This window comes from Hemiscyllium ocellatum, chromosome 3 (assembly GCF_020745735.1).
Source record: "Hemiscyllium ocellatum isolate sHemOce1 chromosome 3, sHemOce1.pat.X.cur, whole genome shotgun sequence".
Taxonomy (NCBI): domain Eukaryota; kingdom Metazoa; phylum Chordata; class Chondrichthyes; order Orectolobiformes; family Hemiscylliidae; genus Hemiscyllium; species Hemiscyllium ocellatum.
The window spans coordinates 6,833,368-6,853,984 of NC_083403.1; the positions used below are offsets into that span (position 1 = coordinate 6,833,368).

Below are 20,617 nucleotides of genomic sequence, written 5' to 3' on the forward strand. Positions count from 1 at the left end.
AGTACAGGAGTTGAGACATCGTGTTACAGCTGTGCAAGACATTGGTATGGTCACATTTGGAGTACTATGTATAATTCTGGTATAGGAAAGATATTATTAAACTGGAAAGGGATAAAAAAAAATTTCAAGTTACCAAATTGCTAATTTTGAGCTGTAGCGAGCAAGAGGCATAGGTTTTTAGTTCCTTGCAAGTGCATCACATATAGATAGGGTGGAGGAGGACACTGACCTTCATTGATCAGAGCACTGAGTATAGGAGTTGTAGCTTTACAGGATATCGGTGAGGCAACATTTGGAAAACTGCGTATAATTCTGGTAACCCTGCTACAAGGAGGATGTTTTTAAACTATAAATGGTGGAGAAAAAACATACAAGGATGTTACCGGGACTGCAGGTTTGAGTTACAAGGAGACTGGTTAAGTTGAGACCCTTTTTTCCTGGAGCATCAGAGGCTGAGGAGTGACCTGGCGCAAGATTTTAATATCATGAAGGGCATACATAATGGGGCAAGATTTTAATATCATGAAGGGCATACATAATGTGAATAGCCAAGGTCTTTATCTCAGGGTAGGAGAGTCCAAAACTAGACAGCATCGGCTTACGGCAACGAGGGAAAGATTTAAAAGGGATTAGAGGGGCAACTTTTGCACACATGGAACGAGCTGCGAGGAAGTGGTAGAGGTGAGTACAATTACATTTAAAAGACACTTGGACAGGTACATGGATAAGAAAGGTTTTGAGGGATGTTGATCAAATGTCAGCAAATGAGACAAGTTCAGTTTAGGAAACATGGTTGCCACAGAAGCATTTGACCAAAGGGTCTGTTTCATGCTATATGACTCTATCCTGCCTTCCTTTTACATGTTCTAGGGGAACATCATAAATAACTCCAAAGTTTCCAGCATGCACAACAGTACACCAGAGCCAAGGTGACCCCAAATCTTCCTCTGGGAATTTGAGAATGGACTGCCCAACTGCTTAATAGAGGAAAAGACTTTGAGTCAACCATGGATCCGAGATACAATGCTCTGTTGTGCAGCAGGATTATAAATTAACTTAAAACATTCTAAATTGCAAGGTCCATTCTCCTCTCCTGAAGGCACTTTTTGGATTTTTAGTTCCACAGATATTTTATATCTCATCAAGAAATAGTATTGAAATTCAAACATAGTTAAGTATCAATAAATAATCTCCAACTATGAAGACATCAGTAGAGTGTCAAAGTCATATGGTACGGTCAAAAACAACCACCTAACTACTCGAATCTCATTTTCCAGCATAGGTCCATAACTATGTATACCGTGGCATTACAAGTGCACATCTAAATATTTCTTGTATGCTCTGAGGCTTTCTGCCTCTGCCACCCTTTCAGGTCAAGAATTCCAGATTCCCACTATCCTCTGGGTGGAAGTTTTCCCTCACATCTCTTCTCAACCTTGTCAAGTCATACTGCTTGCAAACAGACCCTTCGATCCAACTAGTCCTTGCCGACCATGTTCCCAAACTAAACTAGTCGCAGCTGCCTGCTCCTGGCCCATATCCATCCAAACCTCTTGAATTTGTGAACCTATGTAATAACTCTACCTGAAACTTGCACGGCAGTTCATTCCACACACGAATCACTCTGTTAATAAGTAGCCCCTCATACGCTTTTTAAATATTTCTACTCTCACCTTAAAGGATGATCCCTAGTTTTGAACTCCCCTCACCCAAGGAAAAAGACCCTGTCATTCACCTTCTCTGTGCGCTCACCATTTTATAAAACTTGAAGATCACTCCTCAATCTCCTATGCTCCAGTGGCAAAAGTCCCAGCCTTTCCAGTCTATTTTTATATCTCAAACTCTTCATTTCTCGTAACCTCCTGGTAAATCTTTTCTGAATCCTGTCCAGTTTAATAATATCCTTCCCATTACAAGGTGACCAGAACAACACACACTATTTCACTAGGGGCCTCATCAACATACCTCATGATATCCCAACTCTTACACTCCAAGTACTGAGCAATAAAGTCAAGCATACTAAATATGCCTTCTTAACCACACATTTTTTCCCTGAAATCTATGCCCGACCACTGATCTCCCCATCAAGGGCAAATGTTCCTTCTTTTCTCCTTATCTATGCTTCTAATATTTTGATATAAATCTCAGCTGAAAATGTGTTGCTGGTCAAAGCACAGCAGGCCAGGCAGCATCTCAGGAATAGAGAATTCGACGTTTCGAGCATAAGCCCTTCATCAGGAAACGTCGAATTCTCTATTCCTGAGATGCTGCCTGGCCTGCTGTGCTTTGACCAGCAACACATTTTCAGCTGAGATCTCCAGCAACTGCAGACCTCATTTTTTACTTATATAAATCTCAAACATGTTCCCCTCAATCTCCTTTGCTCAACTTCAGTCTATCCAATCTCTCTTCATAACTGAAACTCTTAAACCCAGGAACATCTTGGTACATCTCCTCTGCATCCTCTCCAGAGCAAATCACTTCCCGTTCATGATGTGATTCCAAAATTGCACAGGAAAGAGTCATTTCTTAGGACCAGAAGCTATCCTATCTCATTACCAGGGGTGCTCCAATCTTATTTCCAAAGCACAGGAGAAATCTTTCAACTTAGCTTTCCCACTAATACAGCTTCAGAAAAATTAAATCACTTTTCATGCTAGAAGACGATACACAAATCACACACAAACCTTTTGCTTCTGTTCAGATTTCCTCTTTTCCTCCTCAGCAAAATCGGGCATCAGCACCATCCGATTGGAGGATGCTATCGGAACTTGGGTCAAAGTAGGTGTTGTCTGCACTTGCACCAATACAGAATTCTTTTGTTTGTGGTCTGCAATGTCTTCAGGATCATTAACTGTTTCAATGACCCTCAGATTTGGTCGGGTGACCTTCGGCGGCTGCATAACCACAAACATTCGATTCTTTGGTTGCTGAGCGTATGGCTCAGTAACTTGTGGAGGTGGGTACATTGGCCAGTTCGAGGCAGGCAACGAGACATAAGGGTCATATTGATTATAGTTTGGTACTGATGCATTTGGTGGATAATTTACTGGAGGTGCTGGATATTGCCCGTAAGGTGGAATGGCATAATTTTGTGAAGGGATTGGCAATAAACCAGGTTTATGGACTGTTGGAATGACAGCAGAACATCGTGCTTTCTCAGGTTCTCTTGCTGTCACAACTGTTTCCCGATTAAACTGATCCTTGCCTTCTCTCACCACAGAACCAGAGATATTTTCCAGTTTGTGTGATCTTGCTCGTGTTTGTGTATGAGGTTCTGGTGATTTTGCCTCATTTCGGCTTCTTCGCTTTTCCCAAGAAGCAGTTTTGAGAGATCCCAGTGGGTGCTCAGGTGATCGAGTTATAGGTTTTTTCCCATGTAGCCGCTCCTCAGTACGGGCTGCCAGTTTGCTAATCTCTGTTACTCCTATATCGAGTCCAATGGTCTTGAGTAAATCATGGATCTTTTCATATTCTTTCTCAGGTTTTGCACTTGCCAAGCTAGATCCTCCTTCAGGTAGACTGGTTTGTCTTACAGGCAGGAGATTCCGGTTTGCAAGAGCACCTCTATGTTTCCCACCTTCTGCTTTCTCTTCCTCATCTTCTCCATAAAGAAACCTTTCCTCATCCTCTATATCTGGAAAGTTATGCTTCCTCCTCTCTTCTAAGTTCCCGTTTTCAGATTCTTCTAATAAGCCAAGTATACGACAGAAACCACGGCCATCTTGACCAGCCCGTTCATGTGGGAGAAGGAAGTCTGAAACCCGGTCCTGAATCTCAGATCTTTCCAAATTGGATTTTGTGCCAATCTTAACTGGAGCATCCCTCTCAAAAAGGAAACTTGCATTGGACAGACCAGGGACACCACCTTGCTCAGTGATTTGATGAATGTCTCTCGTGTCTCGCATGAAAGAGAATTGTTCAGTCTCAGCATAACTTGATGTATGCTGTGGTAACCGTGTGAAGCTTTGCGGTGGAACATAATTTTTCTGCTGCTCAGGGCTTTCCTTGACTGTAGCACCACGATACTCATCAAACTACATTAAAAGAAACAGAGTGACAAGTCAAAAGTTAGGTGGTCACATTTTCAAACACTGATTTTTAACAGTAATTGCAAGTGACTAGTGCAAGTTAAAAGTGTAGTTTCTTAACAACTGAAAACCTGAACAAAGGTACTAAGGACTTGGCCTTTTGCAGCCATGCATTTTCCTATTCTTGAATGGATGTGTGTTGGAAAACTGGTCTGGACAACGAGGAAATTTTAAATTTGTCAGGTACTCACTGTTTCCAGCCAGTGGCCGTCTATGAGAAGGGGCTGCAATCAATGCAGGAGTGCAGGTGTTGTAATTCACAGAATACCTATCGTGGAGAAGCAGTCCATTGGCCCAATGAGTCCACAATGACCCTCCAAGGAGCATCCCACCCAAACACACCCACTACCCTATCCCTGTAACCCTGCATTTCACATTTCTGATGAAAGGCTTTTGCCCAAAACGTCGATTTCGCTGCACTTTGGATGCTGCCTGAACTGCTGTTCTCTTCCTGTACCACTAATCCAGAACCTGCATTTCACATGTCTAATCCACCTAACCAACACACCCCTTGAAACTATGGGCAATTTAGCATGACCAATCCACCAAACCTACACAGAGTCAGAAAGCTCTACAGCATGGAAACAGATCCTTTGGTCCAACTCATCCATGCTGATGAGATAGCCGAAATTAATCTAGTCCCATTTGTCAGCATTTGGCCCATAGCCTTCTAAAGCTCTCCTATTCATATCCCCATCTAGATGCCTTTTAAATGTTGTAGTTGTACCAGCCTTCACCGGTTCCTCTCGCAGCTCGTTCCATACACACACCACCCTCTGCGTGAACAGGTTGCCTCTTAGGTCTCCATCTTTCCCCTCTTACCTTCTCATTTTGGATTCCCTACCCAAAGGGAAAGACCTTGACTATTCACCCTACCCATGCCCCTTATGATTTTATAAACCTCTACAAGGTCACCCCTCAGCCTCCAACACTTCAAGGAAAACAGCCCCAGCCTATTCAGCCTCTCCCTGTAGTTCAAACCTTTCAAGCCTGACAACATCCTTGTATAAAGTAAAAGCAAATTACTGTGGATGCTGGAATCTGAAACCAAAAGAGAAAATGCTGGAAAATGTCAGCAGGTCTGGCAGCATCTGTAAGGAGAGAAAAGAGCTGATGTTTCGAGTCTAACTGACTCTTTGTCAAAGCTATGACACAGTGGCCTAACCAATGTGATGTACACCCTCAACATGGCCTGCCAACTCCAATACTCAGTGCTCTGTCCAATAAAGCAAAGTATACCAAACGCCTTCTTCACTATCCTGTCGACCTTGAATTCCACTTTCAAGGAACTATGAACATGGCCTCCAAGGTCTCTTTGTTCAACTTCATTCCCCAGGACCTTAACATTAAGTGTATAAATCCTGCCCTGATTTGTCTTTCGAAAATGCAGCACCTCACATTTACTTAAATTAAAACTCAATGTGCCACTCCTTGACCTATTGACCCATCTGATCAAGATCCCCTTGTACTCTGAGGTGACCTTCTTCATTGTCCACGACATTCCAATTTTTGTGTCATCTGCAAACTTACAACCAAACCTATGTTCACAGCCAAATCATTTGTATAAAATATGAAAAGCAGTGGAGCCAGCACCGATCCTTGCAGCATACCACTGGTCATGAGCTTCCAGTCTGAAAAGCAACCCTCCATCATCACCCTCTATCTACTACTCTCGAGTCAGTTCTGCATTCAAACGGTTTGTTCTCCCTGTATTCCATGTAATCTAACTTTGATAACCAATCTATCATGAGGAACCATATCGAACGCCTTACTAAAATCCATGCAAATCACATCCACCGTTCAGCCTTCATCAATACTTTTTGTCACTTCTTCAAAAAATACAAGCAAGTTAATGAGAGCCGATTTCCCACACACAAAACTGTGTTAACTAACCCTGATCAGTCCTTGCTTTTCCAAATACATGTAAATTATGTTCCTCAGTATCCCCTTCAACAACCTGTCCACCACTGACAGGCTTACCTATCTACCTTTAATAGTGGCATCACGCTAGCTAATCTCCAGTTTTCCAGCACCTCACCTACGGCTATCAATGATACAAATATTTCAGCAAAGAGCCCAGCACTCACTTTCTGCAGAGTTTTAGGGTACCCTTGATCAGGTGTTGGAAATTTATCCACCTTTATGCATTTTAAAATATCCAGCATCACCTTCTCTGTAATATGGACATTTTTCACGTTATAGTTTTTGATTTCCCCAAGTTCTCTATCGTCCATATCTTTCTACACAGGAAAACAGTGATGCAAAATACTTGTTAAGTACCTCCATTTCCTGCGGTTCCACATAGAGGCCTTGCTGAACTTTAAGGAGACCTATTCTGTCCTAGTTACCCTTTTGTCCTGAACATATTCGTAGAAATCCTTTGGATTTGCCTGAACCTGATTTGTCAGGGCTGTATCATAATCCCTTTTTGAACTCCTGATTTCCCTCAATTATATGTTTGGAGTGTGGGAGGAAACCAGATCACCCAGAGGAAATAGGGAGAGGAGACTGTGCAGACACAAGGAGGCTGTGCAAACTCCACATAGAGCTGCATCCACGGCGCTGTGCTAACTACAAATGGGCACGGTATACAGACAAAGTAAAGGAGCTTATAGCACAGATTGAAATTGTCAGTAAGATGTCATGGACATCATAGGGACATGACTGCTACGTGTTCCAAGCTGGTGACCAACATCCAACAATACTCATCCTATTCAAAAGATGGGAGATGGGCAGAGGAGGCAGGGTCGCCTTGTTAGTAAAAAAAAATTAAATTGACAGCAAGAGGAGATTTTAGGGTCAGAAGATGAAGAATTGGGTACAGTTGAGGAACTGCAACGGAAAAAAAGACTCTGATGGAAGATATGCATATGATTACTAGTATTAGTCAGAATATGTGGTGGAAAATAAATGAAGACATGGGAAAGGCATGTGAGAAAGGCACCATTACAACAATCACAGGGAACTTCAATATTCAGGCAGGCTGGAAAAATCCGGTTGCTCGCAGATCCCAAGAAAAGGAATTAATGAAATGTGTACGTGATGGTTTTTGGAGCAGCTTATAGTAGAGTCCAGTAGGGAACTCTGGATTTTATGTGAAAATGAGCAGAGTCGATTAGGGGGCTTCACGTGAAGGAACAGAGAGAGAGCGAGAGCGAGAGAGAGAGAGAGAGCGATAGCGATAGCAAGAGCATGAGAAAGAGCGAGAGAGACTGAATTCCCACTATCAACATCCTGAGCGTTATCATTGATCAGAAAGTCAACTGGACTCACCACATAAACACAGTGGCTGCAAGAGCAAGTCAGAGGAATACTATGAGTAACTCACCTCCTGACTCCTCAAAGCCTATCCACCATGTCTAAGGCACAGGTCAGGAATGTGATGGAATACTTCCCACTTGCCTGCATGAGTGCAGCCCCAACAACACTCAAGAAGCCTGACACCATCCAGGACAAAGCAACCTGTTTAATTGGTACCACACCCACAAACATCAGGCCCTTCCACCAGCAATGCTCAGTAGCAGTAGTGTGTACCATCGAGAAGATGCACTGCAGAAATTCTTCCAAGATCCTCAGACAGCACCTTTCAAACCCACAACCACTTCCATCCAGAAGGACATTGGCAGCAGATACATGGGAACATCACCACCTTCAAGTTCCCCTCCAAGCCACTCACCATGCTGACTTGGAAATATATTGCCGTTCCTTCACTGTTACTGGGTCAAAATCCTGAAATTCCTTCCCCTAAAGGCATTTTTGGGTCAATCTTCAGCAGGTAGACTGCAGTAGTTCAAGAAAGCAGCTCACCACCAACTTAACAAGGGCAACTAGGGACAAGTAATAAATGCTGGCCAGCCAGTGACACCCACATCCTGCATATTGAATACTCTAAAAAAATTTACTCAGCAATTTGAGGGGGAGAAGGTCAATTACGGAGGCATGGGGGAGGACCTGACCAGAATTGACTGGGAGAGAAGCCGAGCTGTAAAGACAGTGAAACAACAACAGCAGGAGCTTCTGGGTGTAATTTTCCCTTTTGCCCATGTCAGGCTAAATGGTCGAAAATTCAATTTTCTCTCTACCCACTTCCTGAAATAGTGGAGTTACATTAGCTGGCCTCCAAGCCATTGAAACTGCTCCAGAGTCAATAGAAATTGAAAGGTAACCACTAATACATCCACTATTTCTAGAGCCAATTTCTTAAGTATGCTGGGTTGTAGATTATTAGGCTCTGCAGTTTTGTTAGCCTTTAATCCCAATTTCCCCAATATCATTGCCCTCCTCATTCTGACTTCCTTAAGTTCCTCACTCTCACTAGACCCTGAGTTTCTCAACATTTTTAGCAAGTTATTTATGTCTACCTTTGTGAAGACAGAATCAAAAAATATATTCCTCCTGGATGAGCCATGAGAAACCTTTGGGGGCTGGCAACTGGGATCTTTTAAATGAGGATAATGCACAACTGGACGTGGAGTTACTCTAAGTGGTAACAACTAAAAGGACAGATACCAGGTTTCTCAGACTGAAAACAAAATCATTTTGAACACAGTTAAGATCATCCTGCAGTTGAAACAGACAGCCCTGGATTTAGAGGAGGTAACAAAACTCAAACTATTGAAATATGAAAAAAATTGATTTGGAATTTCCTGTTGCGGTTAAAGCTGGAGATTTAATCAGTACTGGTAAAGCTTCCAGGATGTGTGGAAATACAGCAAGAATTAGGTACACAGTAAACTGAGTTAGCAAAGATATGATTAGTAAAACAGCTTCAACAAGAAAAGGAAATTTCAAAGTAATCTGGAAATAGAACTGAAAAACTTGAATGTGAATTTCAGAGAGAAAGGGGAGTGATGATAATAGAGGAATTAGCATAATAAAATTAAATAAATTTTAAAAAAACGGATGTCCACAAAGGCTCAGATGGGGAAATTCATAGTCACAATTTAAAGTCCATTCAGGAAGTGCTTAAATTCATACAGGTTTAACCAAGGTCTGAAGAAAACGATATAGATATCTTCTTTGTCATTTGAAAAATAGCAAACCAAATTAAGTGGCCAAAAATCAACCAATATTGGCCTTACATAACAAATTGATGGTGGTTATACATGAGATTTATGCATCCATGTTACAGGGCATCTCTATGGAACGTGACGCAGTTTTAAAGAAACGGTGTTCTGGGTACAAATGAGTTCGTTCCTGATGCACAGATGGAAAAATTCAGATATTTAAGGCAACAGCCTGGGTAAAGCTATCTTGAATTTGAAAGGATTAAACCAAGTAACTGAGATGGCCATGGGCATTAGGAGTAAATACCACACATGAAGCTCTCAGCAAAATTATTCACTTGGAAGAATTTTAAAAATGACTAGCTTTTCTAATTCAAGCCCATATTGAAGAACAGAGAGCTGCAACTACAAGACAGAGGGTGGTGGTGGAGGGTTGCTTTTCAGACTGGAGGTCTGTGATCAGTAGAGTGCCACAAGGATTGGTGCTGGGTCCACTACATTTTGTCATTTATACAAATGATTTGGATGAGAACATAGGAGATATGGACAGTAAGTTTTTGCAGATGACACCAAAATTGGAGGTGTGGTGGACAGCGAAGAAGATTACCTCAGAATACAACGGGATCTTGATCAGATGGGTCAATTGGCTGAGGAGAGGCAGACGGAATTTAGATTTGGTTAGATTAATTACCTAGAGTGTGGAAACAGGTCCTTCAGCCCGAGAGGTCCACACCGACCCTCTGAAGAGAAACTCACCCTACATTTACCTGCTGAAAATGTGTTCCTGGAAAAGCGCAGGTCAGGCAGCATCAAGGAGGAGGAGAATCGACGTTTCGGGCATGAGCCCTTCTTCAGACTGGAGGTGAAATGTCGACTCTCCTGCTCTTTGGATCCTTCTTCAGGGCTCATGCCTGAAACGTCGATTCTCCTACTCCTTGGATCCTGCCTGACCTGTTGCGCTTTTCCAGCAACACATTTTCAGCTCTGAGCATCCTCAGTCCTCACTTTCCCCTATATTTACCCCTGACTGATCCACCTAACACTACAGGCAATTTAGCATGGCCAATTCACCGAACCTGCACTTCTTTGGACTGGGGAGGAAACTGGAGCACCAGGAGGAAACCCATGCAGACACGGGGAGAACGTGCAAACTCCACACAGACAGTTGCCCGAGGTGGGAATTGAACCTGGGTCCCTGGCGCTGTGAGGCAGCAGTGCTAACCACTGTGCCACCGTGCTGCCGTAATTCAGGTAAATGCAAGGTGCTGCATTTTGCAAAAGCAAAACAAAGCAGGACCTATCCACTTAATACTAAGGTGATGTGGTGTGTTGCTGAACAAAGAGACCTTGGAGTGCAGGTTCATAGTTCCTTGAAAGTAGAGTTGCAGGTAGGTAGGATAGTGAAGGCAGCTTTTGGTATGCTTCCTTTACTAGTGAGAGTATTGGGTATCGGAGTTGGGAGGTCACGTTGCAGCTGCACAGAACATTGGTTAAGCCACTGTTGAATAGGCGAGGGCTATTTTCCCTGGAGCGTTGGAGGCTGAGGGGTGACCTTATAGAGCTTTATAAAATCACGAGGGGCATGGATAGGATAAATAGACAAAGTCTTTTCTCTGGGGTGGGGGAGTCCAGAGCTGGAGGGCATAGGTTTAGGGTAAGATTGGAAAGATATAAAAGAGACCTAAGGGGCAACTTTTTCACACAAAGGATAGTACATCTATGGAGTGAGCTGCCAGAGGAAGTGGTGGAGGCTAGTGCAATTGCAACATTTAACAGGCATCTGGATGGGTATATGAATAGGAAGGGTTTGGAGGGATATGAGCCAGGTGCTGGTGGGACGAAGTTGGGATAGGATATCTGGTCGCCATGGACGAGTTGGACCGAAGTGTCTGTTTCCGTACTGTACATCTCTATGACTCTATGAATAGGAAGGGTTTGGAGGGATATGAGCTAAGTGCTGGCAAATGGGACTACATAGGATTGGGATATCTGGTCGGCTTGAACGAGTTGGATCAAATGGTCTGTTTCCATGCTGTACATCTCCATGACGAACAGCAGTCATGCCTGATGATTAGGAGCTGATCTATAAAATAATTCCTTTTTCAGTCACCCCCACAAACTACAGTGGGATAGTATGTGGAAGAGTGGCAGGAAAGCATGTCGGTTAAAAAAGGATAGCTGGCAATATTCCAAGAATCCCCATCAAATCAAAAAGGTGCTAAAGTGGAGGTAAAATTTGAAGTCCGAAATGTTCCAAAGGCGTCACCTTTTTCAGAATGTTAGAAGTTCAATCTTACTAAGTCCCAAGGGCTAAGTCCAAAACACAATGCTGAAGGAAAATACCATGGTTCAAAATGCGGCTTTGGCTGCAACCAGGAAACTAGAGTTAAGATTCGCAGAATGTACAGAAGAGCTGAATAAGGTGGCTTAGAGCTAAAAAGTGTTTTTTTTTTGTTTAAAGAGAAAGGTAATCCTTTTGTCTTCAGACAGTTCTACCTGTTGACTACATTGAAGGATACAGGAGTCTCTCAAATTATTTTGCTGGAAGAGAACATACTTTTTCCTGCAGACAGTGCATTGAAAGCCAATGAGATAATGAAGCGATAAGTACAGAGTAATGATTCTATTGTGTGAAGTGCAATTTGAATGTGTCTTGTCACCTTGGCAGAAATTACCTGTGAATGGCATTGATTTTTCCTCAGTATTAATTTGGTGGGAAGAAAAGTTAGGGTTTTGCCAAAAATTCTAATCACAGAAAGCCCAAATGGGGATAAAGAGACAAAACAGTTATCAAAATAAGATGGACTGAAATAAGTTGTGTGGTGACCAGATTTATGGTCACAAAATAAGTAGTCCACTAAAATTCATTAACGAGAGAGTTTTGCGCTAAGTTATGAATTCTCAATGTTGAGTTACATGCCAATGTTCATTGAGAACAGGATATTATAAGGAGCGTTTAAGAACTTCAAGGACAAAGAAATAACACACAAACATGCTGGAACTGGAACATGTCAAACAGAAGATGAAGCATCAGTGTCATTCCCATCCTGAAAACAACTCTGTGATTCCATACAAAGTTGTTAGGTGGTTTAGGAAAAGTGACTCATGTGGAACATACTCCAAATTACAGGAAGAATCGATTATGCCTTTTGATTTTTTTTTTAAGATTACATTAGATTACTTAGTGTGGAAACAGGCCCTTCATCCCAACAAGTCCACACCGACCCGCAACCCACCCAGCCCCATCCCCCTACATTTACCTAACACTATGGGCAATTTAGCATGGCCAATTCACCCAAACTGCACATTTTTGGATCCTAAAACAATTTTCTGTAGGAAGAAGCCATGAAAGAACAAGTGTGTAAGGTATTACGAGTAGTGCAGGGTGACATGGACAGCAAGAGTGAGGTAGGAGAAAGTTCACAAAGCAACCGTCCACAATTCAATTCACCAGTGTTGAAATATAGGGACACTAAAACAACATATTCTCATATTTAGAGGAAAAATCTAGGAAAATTAAGAAATTCGAGAACGTTTGTGAACCTGCACGTACTGTGTTAGTAGGGGAGTGAACACCAGCTCAACAACATCCATCTTGGTTAAGACCAAGAAAACAAGGTCAAGTAGAAATCGAGATCTATAAATGCTCGAAAGTCACTTGACTCAACAAAGCCAAGTACAGAGGAACTTTGATTATCCGAACATCGGATTATCCGAAGGAGATCTCAAGGTCCTGATAGATTAATTCAAAGACTTATTTCCAACACTGATCGCGTCTTTTGTTTACAGTGATTAAAAACAAACTCGGCTTACTGAAAAACTGCCGAGAACAGTCCTGGACATCAATGCAAGCCCAGGCACCATCCCCAAATGACTGACCCTCCACCTTCTCTCCATACACTTTCCTTGGGGTTCTACACAGGCGTGTACCCTAAACCCTCCTTCCCCAGGTAACCTCTCCAACATTATCCTGTATAGGGCAAAAAGGTGTGGAAGCATGCGTGTGCACATGCTATTTGGAGACACTCTCCCCCAAAAGGTGGAAGCAGCAGCAGTCTTATTGTTGCTGTCCAGTCTGGCTGCCCCGGAGAGGGGGCAGGGTGGACAGGGGTGCACAGGGTGCAGGCCAGGGTGGGGGTGTTGGATGGGGTTTGGGGGGAGGGTGGTGTTGGACAGGTTTGGGGGCGTGGGGGGGGGGGGGGGGGGGGGGGGGGAGTGATGTTGAACAGGGTTTTTGGGTGGGGGGCAGGAGTTCGCTTGCGGTGCGCTACTGCCTAGTTTCCTGAACGAATTAACTGAATAACCAATTATCTGAATGAAATAATGCCCGCCCATCACGTTCAGATAATTGAAGTTCCTCTGTATTTCAAGTTCACCAATGGTGTTGGTTCGTGAACCAGATGGGTCAATGAGATTCTGCGTAGGATACAGAAAAATTAATAATAAAGTCAGATTCAAATACAACTCCCCAACTGGAAGATGGTGTAGATTGGTTTGGCAGTAATCCATTTGTTATTATGATTTATCTATTGAACATAGAACATTACAGCACAGTACAGGCCCTTCGGCCCTTGATATTGCAACGACCTGTCATACCAATCTGAAGCCCATCTAACCTACACTATTCCATGCAAGTCCATATGCTTGTCCAATGACGACTGAAATGTACTTAAAGCTGACGAATCTACTACCGTTGCAGGCAAAGCATTCCATACCCTTACTACTCTCTGAGTAAAGAAACTACTTCTGACATCTGTCCTACATCTATCACCCCTCAGGGTGGTCTTAAAGGGTGTTGGCAAGTACCATTAACAGCAAAAGTTAAGTATAACAGTTTTTGTTACACCAAATGTCAAATATCAATGTCAAACGAGGCTGTGTTTAAAATTGCCAGCTACATTCCAAAGCCTTATGAATCAAGGCAAAGTCTCCGCAGCTAACAGGATAGTTTATTTGGACAATGTTGCAACATACAGTAATACTTGAGAAAAAATAGTAAAGCAATCAGAAGACCTATTTAAACTACTACAGTGAGCCCACTTAGTAATAAATTGCAACAATGATATGCAGAAGTTGCATTCACAGAATTCTCAACAATAACTCCAGACATCACTAAATCTTATGGCATCCTATCAAACAAGGGCAACAAAATCTCATTACCGCCTGCTATGCCCCCTCAGCTGACGAACCAGTGCATGTCCATGTTGAACACCACTTAAAGAAGCACTGAGAGTGGCAAATTTAAAAGGACATTGATACCATACACAGAAAGGAATTGAGGTCAAAACATTGAACATTTTTGAGAATGGGTTAGACATAACTTTTAAGGTTAAAGGGATGAAAGAGTATGGGACAAAATGGGAACAGAGTACTGAGTTTATAATCAGCCATGACCATAGTGAATGGTGGAGCTCAAACGGCTGAATGGACTCCTCCTGCTTCTATTTTCTACGTTCAGATTAGGTCTGTGATAAGTAGCAAGTGAAGAAATAAAAGGAAAAAAAGCTTCTTTATCATGACCAGTATACCTCGCACAAATAAGTCTGTCCACGATAGATTTCGGAAGGAATCACTACTGCACAGACCTTGTGTTTTTCAATCCATCTTCATCAACAAGTGTCACATGGATGATCCATCTCCACCTCCTTGCAGGATATCCAGCCAATCTTCCAACAATTCGATTCTAACCATGTGATACCAAGAAATTTGTTCACCAAGAGAATGATAAGACTATGGAAATTTCTACCACAGAAAGCAGTTCAGGCCAAAATATTAAATATTTTCAAGAAAGAGATCAATAACAGTTCTCAGGGCTAGAGGTGTCAAAGGATATGCAGCAAAAATGGGAATGGGGGAATTGGATGATGAACCATAATCATACTGAATGGTGGAGCAAGCTCAAAGGGCTGAATGGCCTACGACTGTTCCTATTTTTTATGTTCCTCTGTAAACGAACGAAGGCACAGAGGAGTGCAAAGACAACATTCTGGCGCGAGTACCAGCCATTTGTATGTCAGAACTTAATGACCCAACCAGGCCAAGCTGCAACACTTGCATGTACACATTGTGGAAAAGTAAAGCATTATGTCCTCTGCAAGAAAGGAAAAACAGTCGCCCAATTACGATCCTATAATTCTACTTTCGATGATCAGACAAGTCATCAAAGATGTTATTGATTTGCAAAGGAATAACATGTCACTGATGTTCAGTTTAGATTCTGCCAGGGCAGTTAGACCTTCCCAATGACAGACCACAAGATGGAGCAGCAGAATAGGCCATTCTGACGATCGATTCTGCTATGCCATTCAAGAAGCTTATGGCTGATGTGATAATCCTCAATTCACTTTCCTGACTCATCCCCAATAAACCTGGATTCCCTTACTGATGAAAACAACCTGTCCATCTTATTCTTTAACATACTTGACAACCCAGCTCTGATATCCCTCTGCAGTAAAACATTTCAGCGATTCACTACTTGAGAGAACATTTATTCTTCATCTGTCTCAAACAGGCGACAACTTACTCTGAGACTAGGCCCTCTGGTCTGAGACTTTCCCAAAAGACGAAACAACCGTTCCTCATCTACGCTGTCAAGCGTCTGAGGAATCAAGATCTCCTCTGATTCAACTAACTCCAATGAACTAACTTCAACTAACAACCCAACATTTTAGAAAAAAGTATTATTCATTGCACAGGACAAATCAAAGCCAGACATGTATTATTTTGTGAGGGGGTCATGGCCTCATGGTAATATCACTCAACGAGTACAGGTACACAATTCTTTATCTGAAAACCTCTGGACCAGCTGGTTTTCGGAATTTTTTTGATTTCGGAATAAGTGACAGTTTCACGGTGGAATGAAAAAAAACCTTACCAAACCGCAGAACCTGAGACAGAACTGGTGAATACTATGAACCTGAGACAGAACTGATGCCTGCCAGTGCTGGGTTATGCCCCATGTTGCATCGACGCACATCGAGTTGGAGTTGGGTTAATTGTTTGCACGCCAAACAACCTTGTTAATGAGAAACAAACATCGGATTTCGGTGCTTTTGGGATTTCGGATAAAGGATTGTCTACCTGTAATGGAGAAACCAAGCTGATGCCACATGAGTAATTAGGGTGTGGAATGCACTGCCTGGAAATATGGAGGTAGGTTCAATCGAGGCATTCAAGAAAACACTTGATGATTATTTGGATAGAAATGTACATAAATATGGGGAAAAGACAGGACATTGGCTTCCTTTTGTGCCATCAATGTTCTGTGATCCTGCCAAATATGATTACTGGGAAATGTAGATGTAAAAAGTGATCAGGAATGTCTTTGTACATCAGTTAATGAAAATAAATAGGTCGATGCAGCAAACAGTAACGATGGTAAATGGTGTACTGGCCTTCATTGCTCGAGCAGTTGAGTTCAGAGGTAGGATTACTACAGTTGGACAGGGCGTTGCTAAGACCGCACCTGGAATACTGTATGGTTTTGATCTCCCTACCCATGACAGAATATATTTTTCATGAAGGGAATGCAGTGAAGGTTCACTGGTCTGATGCTGAAGATGGCAGGACTATCAATTAAGCAATGACTGGGTCAACTCAACCACTATTTACCAGAGTTTAGACAAACGAGAGGGAATCTGAGCAAAACAAAGTTTGAGAGAAATTCCCAGCGCTGCAAACAGAACCACAACAATGAGCAAAACATTTTAAACCCTAACAGGGTTAGACAGACCAGATGGAAGGAAGGTGAAGAGTTAACAGACTCAAAACGTTAATGCTATTTTCTCCTGAAAGATGCTGCTAGACCAGCAGAGTTTCTCCAACAATTTCTGTTTTTGTTCTAGATGAAAGGAGGATGTTTCCTTTGGTTGGAGATTCGAAAACCAAGGATCACAGTCTGAAAACAGAAGGCAAACCATTTCAGACTGAGATAAGGAAACATTTACTCACTCAGGGTGGTCAACCTATGGAATTCACTCCCACACTGAAGGCTGTGGATTGTTGAGTATATTTAATTTTCAGAATTACAGGCATCAAGGAGTATGGAGAGGAAGTGGGAAGATGGCACTGAGATAGACGATGATCATATCAAATGACACAGTAGGCTCAAAGGTTTGAATGTCTACTCCTACTGCTCGTTCCTGTATTCAACCTCTCTTCAGATATCACACTCGTGCCTTTGACAGTTTTAGCAAGACTTGGCTATTTTCATACACTATATCTTTCTACTCAACTTGTTCAGAGAGTTTCTTATACACCTTGGAGCAGGTGGGTCTTGAATGCGGGCCTCCTAATGCAGGGGTAAGGACACTAGCACTGTCGCACATTATTCTCTTTGAAATGATGGCCAACAGACCATTTGCCTTCCTTTTACCACTGAATTTAGAACATAGAACATAGAAAAGTACAGCACACAACAGGCCTTTTGGTCCACGATATTGGGCCGAGGATTAATCTTAATCTAAAATACAATAACCTAACCCACGCATCCCTCAACTCACTGCTATCCATGTGCATGCCCAGCAGTTGCTTAAATGTCCTTAATGACTCTGCTTCCATCACCGCTGCTGGCAACACATTCCATGCATTCACAACTCTCTGCGTAAAGAACCTACCTCTGACATCCCTCTATACCTTTCTCCAAATGTCTTAAGACTATGACCCCTCGTACCAGTCAATCCTGGCCTGGGGAAATGTCTCTGGCTGTTGACGATATCCATGCCTCTCATTGCCTTGTATATCTCAATCAGGTCACCCCTCTTCGTCCTCCTCTCCAGAGAGAAAAGTCCGAGCTTAGTCAACCTCTCTTCATAAAGCAAGCCCTCCAGTCGAGACAGCATCCTGGTAAACCTTCTTTGCACCCTCTCCAAAGTTTCCGTTTCTTTTCTATAGTAGGGCGACCAGAACTGGACACAATATTCCAAGTGTGGCCTCACCAGGGACTTGTAGAGTTGTAACAAAACCTCGCGGTTCTTAAACTCATCTGCCGTTAATGAAAGCCAAAACACCATATGCTTTCTTAACCCTATCCACTTGGGTGGCAACTTTGAAGGATCTATGTACTTGAACACCAAGATCCCTCTGCTCCTCTACACTGTCAAGAATCCTGTCTTTAATCCTATGTTCAGCATTCGAGTACAACCTTCCAAAATGTATCACTTTGCATTTATCCAGGTTGAACTCCATCTGCCATTTCTCAGCCCAGCTCTGCATTCTGTCTATGTCACGCTGCAGCCTGCAATAGCCCTTGATTCCATCTACGGCACCTCCAACCTTTGTGTCATCTGCAAATTTACTAACCCACCCCTCAACCTCCTCATCCAAGTCAGTTATAAAAACTACAAAGAGCAGAGGCCCAAGAACAGAGCCCTGCTGGACACCACTCACCACTGACCCCCAGGCAGAATACTTTCCATCTACAACCACCTTCTGAATCCAGATAGCCAAATCTCCCTGTATCCTCTTCCTCCTGACTTTATGATTGAGCCTACCATGGGGAACCTTATCAAATTCCTTGATGAAGTCAATATACACCACATCCACTGCTTGACCTTCAGCAACCTGTCTCGATAAGATTTGTGAGGCATGTCTTGCTCCTCACAAAGCCATGCTGCCTTTAATCATGCTATGCTTTTTCAAATAGCCATAAATCCTATCCCTCAGAATTCTTTCCAAAGTCTTGCTGACCACAGAAATAAGACTGACTGGTCTGTAATTGCCAGGGATTTCACTTTTACCCTTCTTAAAAAGAGAAACAACATTCGCCTCCTTCCAATCCTCCAGTACGACTCCCGTGGAGAGTGAGGAAGCAAAGATCTTCGCTAACTGCTTAGCAACCTCCTTCTTCACCTCCCAGAGCAACCTAGGATAAATCTGGTCTGGCTCCGAAGAATTATCAATCTTAATGTTTGCCAAAATGTCCAGCACATCAACTTCATCAATCTTGATCTGTTCAAGCCTGTATCCCAGCTCCTTCATAACAAGGTCCCTATCTTTAGTGAAAACTGAAGCAAAAAACTCATTTAGGATTTCCCCCATCCGCTCAGACTCCACGCACAAGTTCCCTCCGCTATCCCTGATTGGCCCTATCTTCTCCCTGATCCTTCTCTTATTTCTCACATATGAGTAAATGTCTTTGGGTTTTCCACAATCCTTCCTACCAAGCCTTTATCATGTCCCCTCCTGGCTCTCCTCAGTCCACTTCTGAGTTCCTTTCTAGCAAGCCTGAAATCCTCTAACGCTGTGCTAGATCCTTGCTTCCTTCACCTTACGTAAGCTGCCTTCTTCCTTTTGACGAGAAGCTTCTCTGTTCTTGTCATCCAAATCTCCTTAACCTTACCCCTTCTTACCTGTCTCAGAGGAACAAATTCATGCATCACTTGCAACAACTGCTCCTTAAACAGTCTCCACATGTGTCTGCTGTGCCCTTTCTGTGGAACAATTGCTCCCAGTCTGTACTTCGCAACTCCTGTCTGATAGCGTCATAATTTCCTTTTCCCCAATTAGATATCTTCCCTTGGTAACTGCTCTGCTCCCTCTCCAAGGCTCTGCTAAATGTGAGGCAGTTGTGATCACTGACACCAAGGTGTTCTCCATCTGCAAGATCTGACATCTGTCCTGGCTCATTGCCAAGCACCAAATCCAAAATGGCCTGTCCCCTCGACAGCCTGTCTACATACTGAGTAAGGAAACCCTCCTGAACACACCTGACAAAAACTGCTCCATCCAAACCATCTGCACTAAGGAGGTTCCAGTCAATATTGGGAAAATTGAAATCACCCATAACAACAATCCTGCTATATCTGCATTTTTCCAAATTCTGCCAGTCTATGAGTTCTTCAATCTCTCTACTGCTATTAGGGGGTCAGTAGAAAATCCCCAATGCGGTGGCTGTTTCTCAAGGGATTATGAGACATATGATTATCAAGGGAAACTTTAGCTGATGCAGCATTTCACACAGCTCAAATCATGGCCTTCACAGACACACAACAAAATATTTGAGTCTTCCTGAGATGGGACGAGAATGCACACACTAAGACTCTGATAAGGCAGCTTGGATGAAAACCATTTGATTTGAAACTCCAATTTTTACATGAAATAGAAAGGGAAAGCTTGACCGAGGCAAAATCAGGCTTTTAAAATAATTATATTATGTACTAGAATAGGCACTTCATGTACCATAACAGAAGTTTAAATTTATTAGATATTGAGGAATTAAATTTCAGAATGTAGTTAGTCTTGAATGAAGAGACTAGTTTCCATAAATGCTGTTAAGAAACTTTTTACTCCATCAGCAAATCAGAATAACAAAAAGGTACAACAAGATAACCTCAGAGTACTAAGAGACAAATAACACAGCAAGAGGAGAAGAAACAATATGAAACAAGTTCACTATGACCGCAAGAGAACAAACAACTGCTGCTTCGCAAGTTGGATAAAAGGGAAATTGTTAACTCTGTCACAGAATCATCGTATTAATTAGAGTCATAGAGGTCTGCAGCATGGAAGTTGGCCCTCCGG

At 42.6% G+C, this 20,617-nt stretch overlaps 1 protein-coding gene across 2 annotated transcripts in view; it reads right to left on the reverse strand.

Moving 5' to 3' along the window:
* znf318 (zinc finger protein 318) overlaps window positions 1-20,617 on the reverse strand; it is a 97,387-nt gene that overhangs the window by 19,049 nt on the left and 57,721 nt on the right. For both annotated transcript variants that reach the window (XM_060848084.1, XM_060848092.1), the window contains exon 4: window positions 2,688-4,037. In XM_060848084.1, coding sequence (XP_060704067.1) covers window positions 2,688-4,037 — 1,350 coding nt within the window. The remainder of the gene's footprint in view (window positions 1-2,687; window positions 4,038-20,617) is intronic.